This window comes from Eutrigla gurnardus (genome assembly GCF_963514095.1).
Source record: "Eutrigla gurnardus genome assembly, chromosome: 19".
NCBI classification, from domain to species: domain Eukaryota; kingdom Metazoa; phylum Chordata; class Actinopteri; order Perciformes; family Triglidae; genus Eutrigla; species Eutrigla gurnardus.
In genome coordinates, this window is record NC_139930.1 from 11,031,898 (window position 1) to 11,051,421 (window position 19,524).

General features: G+C 42.7%; 1 protein-coding gene across 3 annotated transcripts in view; it reads right to left on the bottom strand.

Moving 5' to 3' along the window:
* pappaa (pregnancy-associated plasma protein A, pappalysin 1a) overlaps positions 1-10,226 on the bottom strand; it is an 85,748-nt gene extending 75,522 nt beyond the window's left edge. For 2 of the 3 annotated variants that reach the window (XR_014598970.1, XM_084036064.1), the window contains exons 1-2: positions 8,968-10,226; positions 2,110-3,214 (exon numbers count right to left, since the gene is read on the bottom strand). Coding sequence is in view for 2 of the 3 variants with exons in the window: in XM_084036064.1 (XP_083892190.1) it covers positions 2,110-3,214; positions 8,968-9,358 (1,496 nt within the window). In the remaining variant the exon portion in view is untranslated. The remainder of the gene's footprint in view (positions 1-2,109; positions 3,215-8,967) is intronic. The other variant, XM_084036065.1, reaches the window with a different exon arrangement.
* Between the last annotated feature and the right edge of the window lie 9,298 nt (positions 10,227-19,524).

A 19,524-nucleotide genomic window follows, 5' to 3' on the forward strand; every position in this document is an offset into this window, starting at 1 on the left:
CATTTTGTTTTCTTGCCTTTCTGCTTGCACATCTCGTAAATTCACAGCGTATAAATTGCAGCCACAATTTCGGATGCCCCCTACCTCCAGACACAAGAATGTAAATGCTGGCAGATAACATCAAATACCACCAGAAAAATCATAAGAAGTGTCAAAACCGTGGGCTGTGAAAACAATGCAAAATATTTTCCTCGGCCAAATGTGGAGGGAGGCAGAGGGGGAATTATTATCAGTGGTATTTTCAGAGGGGAGATTGTTGCAGGACCACAGAGATGCCTGTGTCCTGTGTTAGCCAGATTTTTTTTTTTTTAAACACTAACACGTAAGTGGTAACAGGCGCAAACGCTGCAAAAATAAATGCAGTACCTCACAACCATTGTTCCCCCTGCATACACAAAACATTGTTCACCCAGAATTCCATAATTAAGGAGGAATGTCAAACTGTTTGTAGTGCAGCTCTCTGCAAGTCTCTCCAGACAAACCATAATCAAAGCAAAATAAGCAACCACTTGGGGAAATTATATCGATTTATTTTCTTTCTTTTTTTTGACTGAGAATTATCTTGTCCTCGTTCTGTCTGTCTCTTTCTTCCTTTCGCTGGTATCCTTCCTTTCACAAGCCCATCTTTCAAACGCCCGCAGGGAGGGTTTGAACATTGCAACGGCAAGCGTTTTGCCAATGGCTGATGTCTAAATGAAGTTCTTCGCCTGCCACTTGATGAATTAGCTTCTAGTGATGACTAAGCTGAAAGGGATGCAATGGGAATTGTGGAAGCAACGGCAAGCCCACCTGCTTATCCCTACCGATGTTGTTAATTAGTCATTATTTGGCTATTTTGCGGTCATTTTAAACCACGGGATAGAGCCATACAGACAATGCTTCTAGCTTAGCTGTGATTGAAAACAGCCTGGTTTCCTTGATTCATGCTATCAGAGAGAACCAAACAATCCCACACACGAGGCCTACTAGATTTCCTCCCCTTCGCTTGTCCCCATATGACAGTGGCAAGAAATCCTGACCAACATCTGAATTTCAGTCTTTTTTTGTTTTTCTGGCGTACCCATGAAGACCCCCTGCACTGTCCACAAAAATGTCTCATTCTACTGTGTTGAGTTTCAATGCAAGAAACAAACAATCCTGCCATTGAAGGTCTGGCACAACCCTTAGTGTAGCGAATTCCAGAGATCTATTCTCCTTGCCAGTTTTTACTCATCATTTACAAGCCACAGTGACATTACCACAAAACAAAAAGATTTGCATGCATTTATGAAGGCCTCTGTATTCTCCAAAAGTAGCCGCATGAAACCACATAATCTCCAGCTTGATGTACAGTCCACCTAGGAGATTCTGTAACACTGTTTGTCTGGAAAATTCTTTCAGGCACCCATGTTAAGGGACCCATACCTGCCTCCTCAGGAAACATGTCTTTCAGTGGTTTCCTGGAGAGAGTGGTGTGTTTTTGAAATTATTTCCATTGCTACAAGCAAAAGCAACGCTCGACTCCCCTTTCTGACCTCTAATTGCCCTTACACTCTGTTTAGAATGTCACTCTTTCCAAACCAACTCCCTCCTCCAATCAAGCTGGCTTAATTAGGACCACTGGGTATAGGAGACACAGAGTAGAAAAAGGTGGGGAGAGTTGTTGAAAAAATTATACAAAAAATGAGCAGTCTGGCCTGCGCATTTGCTACTAGGAAAGTCATCCGGTTGCGTTTGTTTTGCCCTGCTTAAGTGTGGAACACTGATTGAAGCAGGCCAAGGCTAGATTGGACTAGCTGCTCCCAAAGGACTTCCCAGGCCACACAGGCTGGGAGTTATGTTACACTCAGCCTCCGTCCAAATGGCCAGGAAACAGTAGGACTAGACATTAAAACCTCTCTTCAGGGACACATGTATGGAAAGACTTGTTGTTTGATTTACTCTAGACATGTGAGGCCATGGTGTGGAGTTGGTTTACCAAAATTATTCAATCATGTCAACCAAGAAATCAATTTAAGCAAGGAATGTTGTGGGTGGTAAAAAGCTTTTTGGTCTCCTAGAAAACAACTAAAGAGGATTACAAGCGCTGCAAACGGGATCACATGCAGAATGTGAATGGGGCCATCTTACTTGTGTGGAGACGAGCGGTTGAAGCACGTCTTGGTCACATCTGTCACGTTGGGGTTACAGCAGTCGCCGAGGTCGTAGAAGAAGTTCTCCCAGTTACATTCGGGGTCGCATGCACCGTTCCCCTGCTTGTGCTCAGGGCAACGGCTCCGATGCCCGGACATGCAGTCACCCGCGTCGAACCCCGTGAGCGGATGGTTGCACTCTGGGTCACATACATCGTCACCCACTTTGCTGATGTCACAGTTAGCTAGGATCAAGCGGTTGCGTAGAGAGGAATTGGTTACATTGTGAATGCTAAGCTCCCAGGTGATGTTGTAAGGGCTAAAGGCGTCATTTAGCTGCTGGTGCTGCAGGCTGATCTGGTGTTCGGATACGGTCGGCTTCACCCGTGCATCGTCCCAAACATTTATGACACGATAGCGTACTTTCTTGGGCCGGCGGAAGGTCCAAAGGTGGTTGTAGTTTTTGATGACCTCGACATTGTCGCAGACAGTTTGACCGCAGGTTGGGGGGTCCAGCGTTGTGTCCAATAATCCCTCAGGATTTACAACTCCAACAGCACTTAGAAACCCTAATCGTCCACCTCCACCCTGCTCGGGCTGAGGAAAGCTACCATCTTTTACAGTTAACCACTTCCGGCCTGGGTGCTCGAACGTTTCGCGTATGACCAGCTGAGGTAGATCTTGGGGGTCCTCGTGGCCCTGCATATCCCTGACAATCTGCCTCTGCCCTCGGGCTTGTCTCCATAGGCCCACCCTCTCCACTGCTCCCCTGTAATTATGATTCAGTGCATTCCCCCCAATCATCAGCACTTTGCACTTTTTGGTCAAATGGCTGAAGACGTCGCCCGATTGCTCCCGACTGACGCCCACTTGGGCGCCATTGACAAAGAGCTTCATGTACACGCCATCATATGTGATGGCCACATGTGCCCATTGGTTGGGCACATAGCGAGCGTTGGAGTGGATGGAGGTCACTTTGTGGGCACGGTCAGTTTTGAGGGAGAAGAAGAAGCGGGGGTCACGATTCCCGTGTTCACTAACTGCCTGGATGCCAAGCAGCCAGCCTCGGTCACTGGAGGCGTAGAAACATTTGTCGTATAGGCCTGGAAAGAGAATGGAGAAAAAAACGTAAGGTAATATGTGAATGCCTTTATTTCCAGGTGTGAATGTGGACGTGAACATGAGAGAAACATTTGCATCAATGATAAAACCATTGCTCTTCATTCGCTTTGAGACCACAATATAATATTTTGGAATCTTAACAAACCCCCCTATGTTAGCCACAATGCTAATTTTATTTCAGTATTTGTCAGGCAATATGCCAATTCAATGTTAATGTATACATTTTGAACAATGTAGACCATTCTGAAATATTCTGCAAAGTGTTCCAGAGACTAAATGGTAGCAGATATATCAATACGATATGCAGTCTTATTTCATCTCTTAGTGCCTGTTGTCCTGGAAATTGGGTTGAAGTGCATGTTTAACCAAGGGAGACCCCATGGAAATCTCTCTGCATAGGCTTCTCATGAACACTGAGCGCATTTAAAGGCATTCGTGTGAATGTCTCTTGCCAGGGGAAGCCAGAAAAGGCTAGTTTTCTGCAAAAGCCTTGTTTTTGTAGAGGCACCCAAAACACCTTTTTCCTGTTTCACTTGGACCGTGTATGTCAGCTTCAGCATGGTAATGTGTTTTCACTTCTTAGGGGATCTCTGAATGTTAACTGTTTGTTTGTTTAGCGCTTGTTGAGGTACGTGTGTGCAGGCACACAAGTTCATGTCTGTGCGCACGGGTGTTTTTTAACGCATGTTCGTGACTACGTGCGTATGTCCATATGGTCCCGTCGACCCGTGCAAAGATTCCAAAGCACCTTGAGGTGCCTCGCAAGGTCCATCTCAGCATGCAAAAGTCAAAGTGTTTGCAGGTGATTCTGGGAGAGAGAGAGGGACACCACTTTTGCCACAAGAATACTTTCCCTGGGATTTGCTAACATCAGGGTTGCACTTCTAACCATGAGCATTGTGGGACTTCTATCCCACTACAAAGAGACGACCTGTGAGCTTCACGCTTCAGCCATATTGAGCGTCCTTTGCAGTTCTTCTAGGATCTCAAACGCCCTGTAAATACCCTTCATATTTATCTCTGCTGCCTGAAATTATAAGCTGATTATCATAGTGATGATCACATCCTTGCGTTAATGCACTTGTCCACTGAAATGCCTTTGTTCCCCATCGATTAGACTACATGAGCCCGCAATAAGTTCTGGCTAATGGTGATTGCACGGACATCTTGCTAACTTTGACCTGTTTCTAATTAGATGCACATTCCACTATGCATTCATTAAACCTGGTATTCCGATGGACTAATGTTCAAAGAGCAAGGGTTGAGTTCAGCATCAAGGTCAGTCCTTTTGGCGGATGACGTTTTCAGGCTTTCCACTACACTATCTGTCAGCTAGTGCACTCAAGGCTAAAAGGTGTGCTAAAATGCTCATAGGGCTCCTAGTGTAAACACCTGTCATAATTCTGCCATGCTCAATTAATCTAACACACTACACTTTTCCAGACCCTGCACTGCGACTCTTCTGGCTCACACAAACACACCTACACACTCACATATGCATGCACACACTTATGCGGACATGCATATATACATGTTGGAGGAAAAAATACACCTGGAGACAAACTGAAAAAGTACACATTTGTGCCCTTCTCAGAAACACACACACACACACACACACACACACACACACACACACACACACACACGAAGGGATTTGCACACGCTATGGCAGAGAGCCGTTCCTGTCAGGTTCAAAGGCAACCTTCCTTGCACTTGCCATTTGTCTTCTTCCAAGAAAAACACACTCAGGAAAAAAAAAGTAAAAACACACACACATAGAGACACAAAGAAAAATGTCACAAGGATTTGATAAAAAGCAGGGAGGAAGGGAACAATGAAGAGTCCGTTTACTTTTGAGCCATTCGGGCTCTGAAAGGTCAAAGAAAGGCACTTTTTCATAGTCATTCTAAAGTGACCGCCAGCAATTTCTCTGAGGAGACAATGGAAAAATTCCATTGATATTTTAAAAACAAACTTAATGAACATAACAGGGGATATTGATTATAAAAATGTCATCGCACCACTTGAAAAACACTTGACTTTAAACATTTGACTGGGCGGTCGAGTTTCACTCCGAATTAATTCAACTGAATGCGAAATGTTTTAACAAGTCATAAATAATAGACAAGTAGTTGCACTAAAACACATTTTTGAACGTCAGACGACATAAATTAACACAACACGTCAACACTTTTTCTGCACTGTAACTTATACTGCGACACCGTCATCACACCTTCCAATTAAATGCGAGGACATTAATCAGGATTTTTGGGGGGTACTCGACAAAACTTTTTGAAAAACACACATTAAATCACAGAGAGGCACAGCACCATGATTCAAACAGAAGAAGACTGTGACAGTGTTTCTAGTTTGAGGCAATGATTGAGGAGTATAAGACCTCTTCAAACTTTCACCACTTAGTCATGATCTCCATGTTATCCACCTTCCTCTTAGTCTTAGACTGTTGTTTCTGAACCAGTTTTTTGCATGTATCATCACACTGGATGGCCACACCAACATATATCTGTTATCGCAACTATTATCTTCTAACGTCTGCATATTATTGTCCTCGGGAAGTCATGGAAGACAGCCTCCATCCCTCTTGTGATTTATTTTCCTCTTCCTTTGATGCGGGACGACCCAACAAGACCCGGATACTAGGGCTAATAGGGCACAGGAGTTTGCATAACATGTGGACATAGAACTTGATGTTCTGATTGTGTGTGTGTGTGTGTGTGTGTGTGTGTGTGTGTGTGTGTGTGTGTGTGTGTGTGTGTGTGTGTGTGTGTGTGTGGGCTTTCTTTAATTGTTTCAAATATTTTAAAAACCTGGGATCAATTCTGAGCACATGTAGCTGTCACATGCGGAAAATGACAGCAGATGAAAATTTGTCCTCCTTGTCGTTCAATTCAAAGGGCACATGACAGTCTGCACCTGTGTGTGATGATGGTTTAACGAGTCATCTGTAGAGTATAAAGTAATAGCTATTGATCTCTTTAACTATTTTAGCTGTTTTTAACTGTTACTTTGTTTTATATTGTGTACATAATCTATTATTGTATTTTGCATCTGCTACTGATGCTTTTGTTATTTGTGCTATCCTCTTACTTTATTATCTCTGTGGATTATCTTATCTTATTCTGTTTTCACCCAAAAAGTGATCCTGCTCTACCTCTCAAAGGGTTATCAGAAAATCAGTTTATTGGTGTGTGTGTGTGTGTGTGTGTGTGTGTGTGTGTGTGTGTGTGTGTGTGTGTGTGTGTGTGTGTGTGTGTGTGTGTGTGTGTACATAGGTAAAAGTTAAGTTTTACCTTACTTTTACTTGTTTCAGCTATCCGTGTATTCTGCGTATGTGCACTGAGAGTATGGAAACCAGTGAAATCCCATATGTGCATACCCATATGCTACTAGAATTTAATTTTAACACACTCTCCTTTGTATGTTTTTTATTAATTGATTAGTTACAATCCTCTCATCCATTGTTACAAAATTAAGATATTCCAGAGAGTTATAAGAATTTTCAAAAACAAAGATGAGAACGAGCCATGAAACTGGAAACAAATGAGAGAGAGAGAGAGAGAGAGAGAGAGAGAGAGAGAGAGAGAGAGAGGGAGAGAGAGAGAGAGAGAGAGAGGGGGGTGGTCAAAACAACACAGTAAAAAAACAGCTGCTGCAAACAACACTGCACTGGATCAAAACAAGGGGATGGAGCATTTTTAAAGGCACTGGGATTTTTGAGGCCTGAATTGGATTTAAAAGATTAGGCTTTATTGAATTTGTTTGATGGTCATATTTTTTCTCCTTTTTTTTTGTCCCTTCTGTGGTGCACTGATGGGGTAATGATGGGAATAAATCTTTTTTTATTTAAAAAAAAAAAAAAGAGCACAGAAGATTATATAGGAATGGTAATATCAAGTGGGGAGAAGCCGGTCAAAGATGGGGGGCGCGCACGACAACAACACCTGTACAAAACCATGTGATCCAATACCTACTGTGTGAAGACTAAAGCATGTTTCTGTTGGGACTGTGTTTATTCAACTCAATGGTCATTGTGGGGGCCATTGGTAGTGTTGTTGTTGTTGTTACTGGATTGCATAATACTGTACAGATGTTCCTGTTATTGTGTCCATCCTGCTAAATCTAAGGGTCACTCAGGTCACAACAGACCCCCACCACCCCCACCACCCCCTCCCCCAGTTTGAGACACTAACAAGTGATTGGTTTTGCAGAGCATGTCTCTGCCAACTGGCTAGCACTACCTAAAAGTGTCAGAGCACACACACACACACACACACACACACACACACACAGAATGAGTGATCAGTGATGTGTGTGCGCGTGTGTGCGCGTGTGTGTGTGTGTGGGGGGGGGGACGTTAGACATAAAATACATAATATAAATAATATTAGTGGTTAACTTAAGTCCTGGTACCGAACAGACTGGCATACAGGAGGCTGTGGAGGAATGGGTTCAATTCAGTTCAGTTCAAAGGCAGCCATCTGCACAAGTACTGTAGCAGGCAATGCGTTGTGTATGCAACGCTCCCTATCGGCAAAAAAAGACAGCAACCAAAGAAAAAAAAAACCTGGTCCTATACTGTAATGAAAAAAAAAAAGAAAGAAAAGCGCTATTGGTCCAAACAGTTGATGCAGAAGCGTTTTAACACCTTGTTGGTGCTCCTTTACGCATGGCTGCAGGAGAAAAAGCAGTGCGCACAGATGACAACTACAAAGTGTCAAGCTTTTCCTCTGATGACAAGGATCTACTCAAGTGCGCGTGTGCGCGTGCACGTGTGTGTGTGCATGTGCGTCCTCCTCTGCGCAGCCAATGGACAGGGATGCATCATCGCTGGTCGTGCTTAGCATCAGAGACTCCGAAACATGCGTGATGTCGCGCAATATAGTCTGCGACCGCGAAAGCACAACGCCACACAATAAACACACGCAGGGCATTTTGGGGCAGGAAGCGGGGAAGCCCTGCTTCTCTCGGTCCCGTCCCGTAACTCCGGTAGCCTTTCCAAAAAACTGTCGATTCTTTTGGGGGGGGGGGGGACACTCAAGCTTGCGGCTTGAGCTGCGCGCTTTGAGCGCCTAAACACACACACGCACGCTAATACACACGCGCGCGCACGCACACACACGCGCCAGACCTCTCCCGCTTTGTGCCCGACGTGACGTGCTCGCTCACAAAGTTTTGGCCATTACATCATAGTTTTAAAATAGCCAAGTCGGTTTAGAGAAATTACATTTTACGCACAGTGACATCAGCTGCCGGTCAAATGATGCAGCAGCGTATATCTGCTGCCCTGCACTCCTCACTACACGATCACAAGCCCACGGAAAGCACCAGTCTGAAGTGTAACCAAAAAAATCACCAGGACGATTCATTTAGGGAATAAAAATCACGTCGGAGCGATTTCTCTCTGTAAACTGGCAAACTTAAATGTGATCAAAAATCTCCAGTGACCCTACGCTTGCACTACCTAAAATATCCGCTGTACTTTTCGGAGCATTACATCATTGTCTAGTCTGATAGATGAACTCATTTTCAACTCGCAGAAACTGCATGTTGCTTTGTTTCAGACTACATGACACCGGGATAAAATACTGCACACTTGCGCGTTTAATCATCAATTTCAAATTCAACTCGCCAGCTTTTTTAGTTGCACTATTTTTTTTTTTTTTTTTAAGGAGTTGATGTAAATATGATGGAGGATGTGTAAAACTGTCCTTACCTGCAATCACTGTGGGTGATCGTTGACCTCCCTCCGGTTTGATCCACATCTCCAGAGTGAAATTTCCTCTGGGTATCTCCACGCCGGGCTTCAGCCGTAGCTGGTCTCCCCTGCCGGTAAAATAGACCGCTTTCCCCCGATCTGGAGAGTTTTCCTCCGCCTTAGAGGAGCGCCAACGCTGGCGAAGCACCCGTCGCTCCAAGCCGGGCAAAGAGCGTTTGCCCCGGGGCAGACGTGTGGCACAAGCCCCTGGGATGGTGGCTTTCGCCTCCCTAATGCGCACCAACTCCCTCTTGGATCTCCCCTTTCTCCGGACTGTCCCGCACTCTGATCCAAAACACAAGATGAGAATCACCAGGCAAGACACCCAGGGAGATGTCCAAAGTTTCATTTTTCGGGAAAGGAAATGGCAAAAAAAAAAAAAAAAAAAAAAAATTAAAATAAGAGAGAAAAATAAAATAAAAGAAAGAACGGAATCATAAGAAAAAAAATATGTCCACAATGTTCTCCTCTTTGGAATCCTCTCGAGTTTTTTTCTTCTGTCTTTTTACAGCGGTAGAATGTCAAACCGTAGAAACTGTCTAAATAAACCCATAAAGCTATGCTGTTTTTCCCTCTTTATAATGCTAAGCCACGACCCCCTCTCTTAAGCAAAACTACTCTGGAGACATTCAGGGGACACAGGAATATTTGATTCATGTATGTGTTCCACGGTGCCTTTTCAATGGGTCCCATTTAGCCAAAGGGATGACTAATAAGTAATCAATCAAAAGGGGGGTCCGGCCGATGCCCCCCTCATCCCCTTTGGACGGTAGGAGTTACTCGCAGAAATCCACAGTTGTCCGCCAAGCTCTTGTCACACCTTTTTGTTGTTTTCCTTATCCTACTCGTAAAACAGCATAAGAAATGCCACATATTAAATTCCAAACAAAAGTGACAACAAAGCGACCTCTCATATTTATTACAGGAAACAAGAGGTAAACGGTGAGCAAAAAAAAAAAAAAAAAAAAAAAAAATGGAGTCCAAAGTTCCCCTTTGCCCGGTATGTCTGTACAAAAGTTGAAATGCACTATAATATCTGGTAAGGCGAATGAGAGGAAGAGGGACAGAGAGCTGCAGAAGTAAGCACCGCGGTCCTCATTGATTGCCTGGAGCAGATACACTTGGAGGAGTCGGAGCTCGCCGTCCGCTTTAGAGGCAGTTTTTTTCTCTAAGTCTTTTAAAGAACAACTCATGTTTCAAATGTTCCGGGGCTGTGGGTTGTTTTGTGTGTGCGTGTGTGTGTGTGTGTGTGTGTGTGCTTTTTTCAAAGTGGGAAGTCATACAGGTAGGCAACTCTCACTGACGGCAATCCTCTCCATGGCACATAGTGATAGGATGGTGTTTACGGAGTTTGAAAGGCGTATATGTATCCCTCTAGCGGTTACTATTTAGTCCGCAACAGAGGACCAGAACAGGCAGTCTGGGAATATTAAAATAATTGTTCCAAGCCCCATAGTGGGATCTTTGATGAATTCCTCCCCCCAAGAAAGCTCCACTTTAAAGTCCATTTCATTTTCAAAGTCGTAGATTTTCATATTGAGATTCCTCAGGATATAGCAGAACACATTAAAGCTGATACAGATGACTCCTCAATAATTCTTAACAATTATGTGTAGACTCATTTTAAAAAATGTGCCAAATGTGATACAGGGATGAAAGCTTTTATTTTGTAATGTCAAAAACGTTTTAGACCTAATCGATAGAGGTCAGTGTCTGACATTTAGGAAAACAATTATTTTATGCAAATACTCCTATTAGGCTACTCACAGCCTCTTGGGCAGGTCCTCCATTTTAACTTTGGCAAAGTATGAGGTATTCGAAAAAGGTGGACCTAACTGTCTCGTCAAAGTCATGTTTCCCATTAATGTCTTTTCAAAATAAAGCCAGCAGTAGATCAAAGAAGTAATGGGAGAACATTGACAAAGCCATAGCAGTTCTTGTCCTTTCTTTACTTAACTTAATTTGATGGACCATATGTCCTTTCTTTAGTTTGATGTTTTTAAACCACAAAATAGCAATAAGTGCATCTAAGTGCACATTTTCTACCTGTTTTTTTTAATTAAAGAAAAAAATCTGGCAACCTCATTTAACTCCAGTCTCCCAAGTCACTGTTACCAAAGGAGGATTTTTTTTGCCAAAGGGATTTGAGAAAGAAAGAAAAAATGTAAGTACGTTTCAGGTTGACTCACGCAGCCTAATGTTTACCGACCCGTCACTTTAGATGGATGTGAGTTTCAAAACCACACTCTCGATTAAAGTTTGTGAGCCTTTGAGACCGGCGACAAAGCCTCCGTAAGTCTCAGCTGCTGAGTGAATTGAAAACAATCCTTTGGCCAATGTTGCTGTTACTCTGAGGATATTTTGACAAGGAGAGGAGCGTGACTTTACCTTTTTAAACGGCTTTCCATAGAGACAATCGGCTGGAATGTTGGCGTTTCCTCTCCGTCCTCCCACGGTTGTTTGTTGTAAATGTGTGTTTAGACGGCCAAAACTTGCCACCTACCATAAAGGAAAGAGAGAACAAACATTAAATATTTGCTTTCTTTTTCATACGGTGTTGCGACTTTGGGCCACATATTTCCTTTTGTGTCTTGAGCAGGAGGGGTGGGGGTGGTGGTGGTGGTGGGGGGGATCACATATTGAAAGCTGTTTGACCTTGAAAGTTGCTGGGAGCAGAGTTTCACATGGACCGCAAATTTAAATCTTATCAGAAGGAGACAGTGGATAACTTTGTGTGTGAAGCTCTTCACAGGACAGGTCGATAAGACACATTCTCCTGTTAGATTTGGTTGTATGGTAACACACTCTTTGAAAGTTTTTGTTTGGCTCTGAAAACACTCCCGATTCCCATGAGATTGCTTGCGTTTGATGCCCACTTTGTGGTTAAATGCAGGCCATTTTCTCAATCGGCTTTTTATTCTGTCAGTCGGCGAAGAACCACTGGGTCACAGACTTGGAATGAAATGTACTGTAATGTCTTATTTTGAAATGTACTTTGCATAAAACGTACTTGATGAGTTCAGTATCATCACAGAGGGTGTGCTTGTAATTACATTCCCTCGCTTCTTTACCTAAAAGCAGAATGTCACTGTCTTTCTATAAAGGTTGAAGATAGAAAGATGACCTCATGTCTTCCAGTCAGCATCCCTTCAGGTTGGTACACTATGTTCAGACTGAGGGGGGGGGGGGGGGGACCCTGAAACATGCTCACATAAAGGTCGTCTGCCATCCCTCCGTTATGCAAGGAGATTGAGCTGAATTGTTTTAGTACAGTCTTGCCCCAGCCGCCCAGCCCCTCAGGGCACGGACCAATCAACATGCACGGACTCCAGTCCGCGTGCTCTCTCCATTTGCACAGCGAGAGGGTGTCACAATATCTCTCCTTTTTTTTTCTCGAAAAAACAGGCTGATTCCCAGTTATTCCTGGATTTGATGGTCCAGGAAGACAACATCCCATCTTAACCCAATGACCCATGACGGTTCGTGTCACGGAGCCCCCCGTGCGATTCTGCAAATCCCACCGCAAATCTGAGTCAGTCCATAAAGCAGAATGCGCTGCAGGGGCTTGATGTTAAGATCAGTCAGAGGTCAACGGTGAACAAAACACCACACAAACCTTTGACATTGTCAAATCAGAAGAGGGGGGGAAAAACAGCAGCAGTGACCAAATCGGACTTCCAATTGGAAATACAAGACATTCACAATTTCAAGTCACATCATCTGACCTTTTTTGCCGAAAACCAAACATTTTATCCTGAAATGCATAAAATTAATTTGGTGTGGCCTGATGTGCATATTTACTCAGTTGTAATGGTAAGTGACACTGTCAGGATTATCCATTTAGAGTGCAGGAAAACTGTTTTGGGCTTCTTTTTTTGGACCACTTTTGACCCAGGGAGATTACATCTGTGTTTCTAAAGGTAACAGCTTGGCGAGGGGTAAAATATGAACACAGAGCTCACTTAGTTTCTGTGCAACAGTAGAATGGAGCAAAAAAAAAAACGTGTGCATTTGATGGTTGTCAAGATAAGAGACTGCATTAACTGACTGCACGTGGAGCATCCTCAAGCCTCCTCTCCACGGTGATGCAGCCATCACTTGTGTTTAGAGAAAAGTGGTCTCAGCGTTGTACAATAATCCCACCACGTCAGAGTGACTACGGAGCAGTGTGATTCAAATGTGGAAAAAAAAAACATTGTCCTATAATCCATTAATGGACCCAGCTTAATCTGTGACTGTTCTAAAGCGCAAACCTAAATGCTTTTGCCTCGTTTTTTTTTTCTCCCCTTTTTGTGTGGATGATATGGGGAGTAAAATGATATACTGTCAACAAGTTCACACATGAAAAAAGAATACAGATGAGGTTTACTTTATTGAAATGTGAATGAGAAATGCAAAAGGACAATAAACGCAAAAGCTGTAGTGACAATAGGATTCCATCATAGTGTTTCGGGACCTTGTAAAAGGCGTCTCTCTCTAAATATAATGCCGTTACAGAACACCCATTAAAGCCCTTAAGAGAATAATCCTGTGCTACCTACAAACTCGCACCAGGTCCAGTTTTCAGTGATTCCATGGAAACTGTCACGCAGGCGCTTTCTGGTAAAAAAAGAAAAAAAAAGAAACCCCTACCCAATAAGAGACGTGCTCACTGAGACGGAGGTGTTGTTTGTTCACTTTTAAAACAGAATATCGCAAAGATTACAGAAAATGTATACATTCGCATAAATCGGGTTTAATCTGTTCTAATGCTTTTGACAGCTGTCATTTATATGCTCTTAGCATGGAAGGGCAGCCAGTTCAGCTGGACAGTGGCATTATATATATATATATATATATATATATATATATATATATATATATATATATATATATATATATATATATATATATATATATTATAGTTATATATGTAAGAGTGCTATTGTGTTACAGTTGGATAATCAAAACATAATCATAGAATTTGGCAGAATGTACATGAAATACCTCATTACTCTGGTACGATGCATGAAATCAGTGAAATGTCAGACTTTGTTGATGAAAACTGAAATGTCAGTTGTTTCTTTACGTCTGTTTGATTAACGTTAGTTCATCACAGGAAATACAAATCAGTTGGACGGCGGATCCTTAAGTTAAGCGAAGCACGCGATTGTGTCCCACCTTCATATCTGTAATATAATCATCTCTCCTAAGTGCATTTGTATCATATATGTAGTGAAATATCACATTCTTTTCTTTCTCTCTCTGTCATCCCCATCCCACCCCATAACTTTCCAGCCGGCTCCTTTATCCTCCCTTATCCAAGTGCTACATCATATATTAGTTATAGCTTCCAGCTGTGGAGCAACAGAAAGCGGGAGAAGAGGAAGAGGATGTGACTGTGTTGCCTTTCTTACCACAGAGAATCCTGTTGTTCTATAACCGTCACACTACATCTGTCCACTTGTCAAATTGCAACTCTTTCTCGGAGCAAAACATCGTTTAAGTCCGTCGCCGTGTAAAACAATTCGGGGGCAAACAAAACAAAAACAAAACAAAAAAAACAACTTAAAAACGACCTTAGCTTACGTTCATCGTCTCGTAGCACAAAAGCTTCTTTCTCCGAAGAGCAAGGTTACAATTTAAAATGTAATTTAATTGTCCACGATTGCGATTTTGGTTTGTTGTTTAAATGTTTGCCGTGCACGCTGCAAACAAACAAAAGAAACGACTTTGAATTGTTTTGTTTTTTGTTTTAGTCAAATGTAACAACGGCATGATTCTTTGATTACTGGACTAAGTATTAAATCAACGCAAAGTTGGAGGTGGAAAATTTGGCAATTTACTACTATAGGTTTTGTTTTTCATAAAAGCGTGATTTTCCCATCCACACTACAATGCAAGTCTGGCATTTTAAAATGCATCTGCTTTGGAGAGCCAAGAAAAAAAACATCTGAAAAGGAATTTCAGCAAAGATTTCATTGCATCTCAACGTGTAAACAAAAAAAAATTTGATTTTTGTTTTTGCCTTTTCTTCAGTTCTCTCTCAAAGTATGTCTGTTGATATCGAGGGGAGGTATCTTCATTTTGACTTCTAACCACACTTGCACAATGTACATGTTCACTCTCTTTTTATATATGTGCAAATCAATAAATGAATACAGAAATGACATGTGGTTGAGACAATCCTGCACATAAGTAAGTTTCAGTAGAAGCATAACAATTAAGACTATTCAGTACAATCGTCTCTTTGCATGCCAGTATTTCTTTTTGTGCAGATCTATAATTTTAAAAAGACATACGATATAGTTGAAAAAGGAATACGCAGTCAGACTCCCAAAGTAAATAAAACGAAACAGAACAGGAAATACAGAGCCGTGCTGAGCATCGCATCACTGTCTACATATGTAAATGTGCACAAGGAGTGTGTTCCTCATCATCTTCACATCCTGGATTTTAGCTGCTGTTGTGAGCCGTGTGGTAAACAATAACCCATTATGGGTCCCTAACGGCAACCAAAGCTAGCCCTTGGTTTAACGCTGCTGCTTGTGGGGAGGAATTATACGTGCAGGGGTGCAGAGTACGGCAGAGTCAGCACACCATCGCTTGCCACCGCTACTGCCCCTCCGTCTAGACGTTAGAGCACGTCCATATGGAGATGGTTAAAAAGCTCATTAGCTGGCCTACTTGAAATACAGTTGCAGTGACGCTTGTCCATAAAAACACAAAGTGGAGTGGTTTCTGCAGTGGTATTAACCAGGTTGAGGCATCAAGCCCCCAGGACTGACAACAATTTGGCGCAGGCCCTTCAGTTCACCCAATGATGCTTTCCAAGAAAGGAATAAGAGGAGAAATGATTTCTTGGAAGATGTTTTGATGCTTGATGTAGTATGATCCATCTGGGTAAGGAAGAGTGGAAAAATGTCTGGTAAGGTGAATGGGATATGGCCCATTGGAAGACAAATGGCTTGGACTTATTAAAACATTTAGGGTGACTAAAAGGATTTCTGTAGGGTGGGTGCAGATTTAAGGAAGAGGGTGCAAAGACCATTTTTGTCACGGGCAAATTTTCAACATCGCATTCAACACATTGAACTCACTGAACTCAAACTCTCCTTCCCTTACTCGCACATAAAATAAACTGTATATCGTGTAGGCTTTCATGTTGTAAAACACGCCCATAAAAGTGATTATTTACAGTATATATAACCCCTTTTGATTCTCCGGAGAGTTGTTTGTCGTAGATTAAAGCCCCTTTCGTCCTTTCAACACCTTCTGTGCCGACAGAGGCTTGATTTAGGCTGAGGGAACCTGAAACGATGGGAAAGTTGGACTTATTGTGCACAAAGAAAAGCTATGCATGACAAACTGCAGCTCAGTTAACATTAATGTAAAGTAAAATATAACCGAAACCTTATTCCAATTTGAATCAAATGATTTAAATCAAAATATGTACACTTATTGTAACGTCAAGCTGCAATAATGAATATCTTTACATAAAAATTTGGTCGGTAAAAAAGTTTTTCCGCCCTGGGAGGCTGAAAGTTAGAATGGAGGTCAAGTGTGTGTTTGTGTTCATGCCAATTAGCAACAAGGGGCATCACCAATAACAAAAAGGCACAGAACTTCTAAATGGATTCATGTAACATGGCCTCATATAGACATTCTGCCCCGCCCCCTACACTGTAGCCCCACCCCCTGCATAACCCATGAACCTGTTTCAATGCCCTGGGTTAGCCCTGCCCCCTATACTTAAGCCACACCCTCTGTCCTAACTCATGAACCAGATTCATGAGTATGGATACATACAGCTATGACTTAATCAGGGTATTTTTTTTACGAAAATTTGGGAGTCATTTCAGATACCGCTGGATGGATGTTGCTGTAGAATATCAGTCAATTTTTAGCACAAAAACCCAAACGTGAATATTTCCTACACTACGGAGCTGTGGACGCAAGAAGGACTAAAATTAAATCAACGAATATCAAAAGGTGGACGAGCCCTTCACAAGCACCTGTCAACATTCTCCCGAAGTCCCTTTGTGAGCACATCTCAAAGCTTCACACCGACTAAAGCGTTCCCTTTATAACACAACCAAGCCTTGTTGCTCAATATCATTGAGGTGGTGTGTTTCATTGGCAGGGCATGTTTACCCTCATCTTAACAGTAAAGGGAAAAAAACTAGGCTCCAAATGCTCACAAGGCGTCTCGGCTCCTTTCTGTCAATGTGTGCACGCTGGCACACGGGCACTCATCCGTGCGACTGCACTTGCACGGTTTGCAGCTTTCACGTGCACGCGGTGAATAGTGAACAGTGAATACGGCCACACAGGTTCGGTGGGAGCCTGGGAGTGTGCAAATAATGCACCTCGCGGTTTTTCACGGTTAGCGTGAATGCGCTAATCAGAGTGAATTCCCACGTACACAGGGCTTTTCAAAAGGAATGTAGAAAATGTGTCACAGTGTTCAAAGGGACAATAACCAAGAGAACCATGGCAGGAATGTAGCAGTGGATCTTGTAAACATATAACCTTTATGCTCTTTCTTTGGGGCGTGTCGTAAATAAGTGCTTTGTGGAGCGTGTCAACAACGCTCTGTTCGGCGAACAACGCGTGGCGTAAGACGTAATGTATATTTTTGCTCCGGCTGGGAACTTAATGCGTTTAGTGCGATGGTGAAGTCAGCAAGCAGAAAAACACATGCTGCAGCATAAGTAAACAATGCATAATGCTACATTAAGATGGGCAAACAATGGGCACGTGCTGATTCGCAGTCAACAATGCAATGCTGCACCTTAATGTGTCTGGGCCAAACAATGCAAAAGCCGATTATGCAAATTGGGGTTATCGAGGGCATTGCAATGTAACAATGGCGCCGAGTTGATTGAGCCGGGCTGTGCGTGTGTGCGTACGCTACCCATCCCCTTGGGTTTCTTCTTTCCCCGCAGATGCCCTTCCCAAAAACCCCCTATCCCATGGTCTCTGTTCCGAGGCCTCATTATAGGGGCTGCTGTCAATCGGAAGGTCAAGGGTCACGGCAAAGGATCAGCTTGATCAATACCCCCCGGCCTGATCAATCAACTTGTCTTTTGGTTTCCACCAATGAGATAGCGGCTTCCGTGAAAACAAAGGAGCGAGAGGAAAAAGAACGCCAGAAAGAATTAGGAGGCGTAAGGAAAAAGGGAGAATGCAAACAAGGCTGCCTCCACGAACTGATCCCAGAAGCTTCTTTTCTTCCCTCAGTTTAGAATGACATTGTCAAGGACTAGGACATTGATGAGCGCTGTGCGTCATCATGATGCACCTGTAATGCCCTTGGGCCCCTCTGTGTTTGCTCCAGATCCGAGACACCTTGCGAGCGATTTAGATCTGTGACTGCATAGCGATCAGTTCCTCATGGCAATAACACACACATACGACCATCTTGCTAGCAATAAATATAATAATAAAAAAAAAAGGTTAATATTTGTAGAAGTGCACATTCATCTCAGGTCATTACAGTGGGGGGAAAAAAACCCTGCTCTACAAAATAACTCAGCAATTAAGCTTTACTATCACAAAAGATACTTCCATTTAATTATAAATCACCTCATTTCACATATCCAAATTACACGGCGCAGTCAGCCTCTCCTCGTTTCCTTTTAGCAGTTGCAGAGTTAAGAAAATTGAAACGATCCATTAGCTTTGATTATCAAACAGGCTTAATAAATGGGTCATTTTTCAGTATCCTCTCAAATTAAAATTGCCCAGTGTGTATTTTCAATTGAGTGTCTGCTTCTGTGCCAAGGAATTATTCTCCCAGAGGAATAATTCTAGCCACCAAGTAGTTACAAATCATGGAAATGAGCTGATGGAATATAGAATAGAGAGGCACTCGATGCTAAATCATTAAAAATGTACTTTCTTTACCTCAGCTCGAGAGCGACGCCTCTCATGACATTGGTTGGCCGAGAGCCAGGCATAAAGAGCGATCTGGCCGGGGCTGTTCTGTGGTAAAAGATAATGCTTTTAAAACTAAGGGCAATATCCTAACAACACAGTCATGACACGCAGCAATAAAACAGATTTAAAAGGGTTGTAATACAATGCTCTAAAATCAGTATACTTCAGTGATGACATTTGGACTGCCAGAAGGAGGAAGTCACTCGCAAAACTATGTTCTCCGCACGACTGTGTTACGATCAGATCACATAACACAAATAGCTCAATTATAGTTCACATAAAAAAATAATAATAAATGTATCAACCAGCCCCATCTTCCCCCAGCGCTACAAAACATAAGAAAAGTGAAAACAGAATACCATTGATCTTACCTATCCTCTTCCATTTCCATTGTTCTTTACACATTCATAGATTGTTTCAAGATTTTAAATAAGTGTCACAGACAGATCATCATTGTTCAAAATAAATAAACAAAGCCAGTTAGCAGTTACCAGTTAAAACACTGCAGAGATTAATGGAGAGTCCAGGAAGTCACTGCCCCCTCCCAGGAAATAGTCCGGCGCATAACCCTCCGTAGCATAACACTCCGTAGCA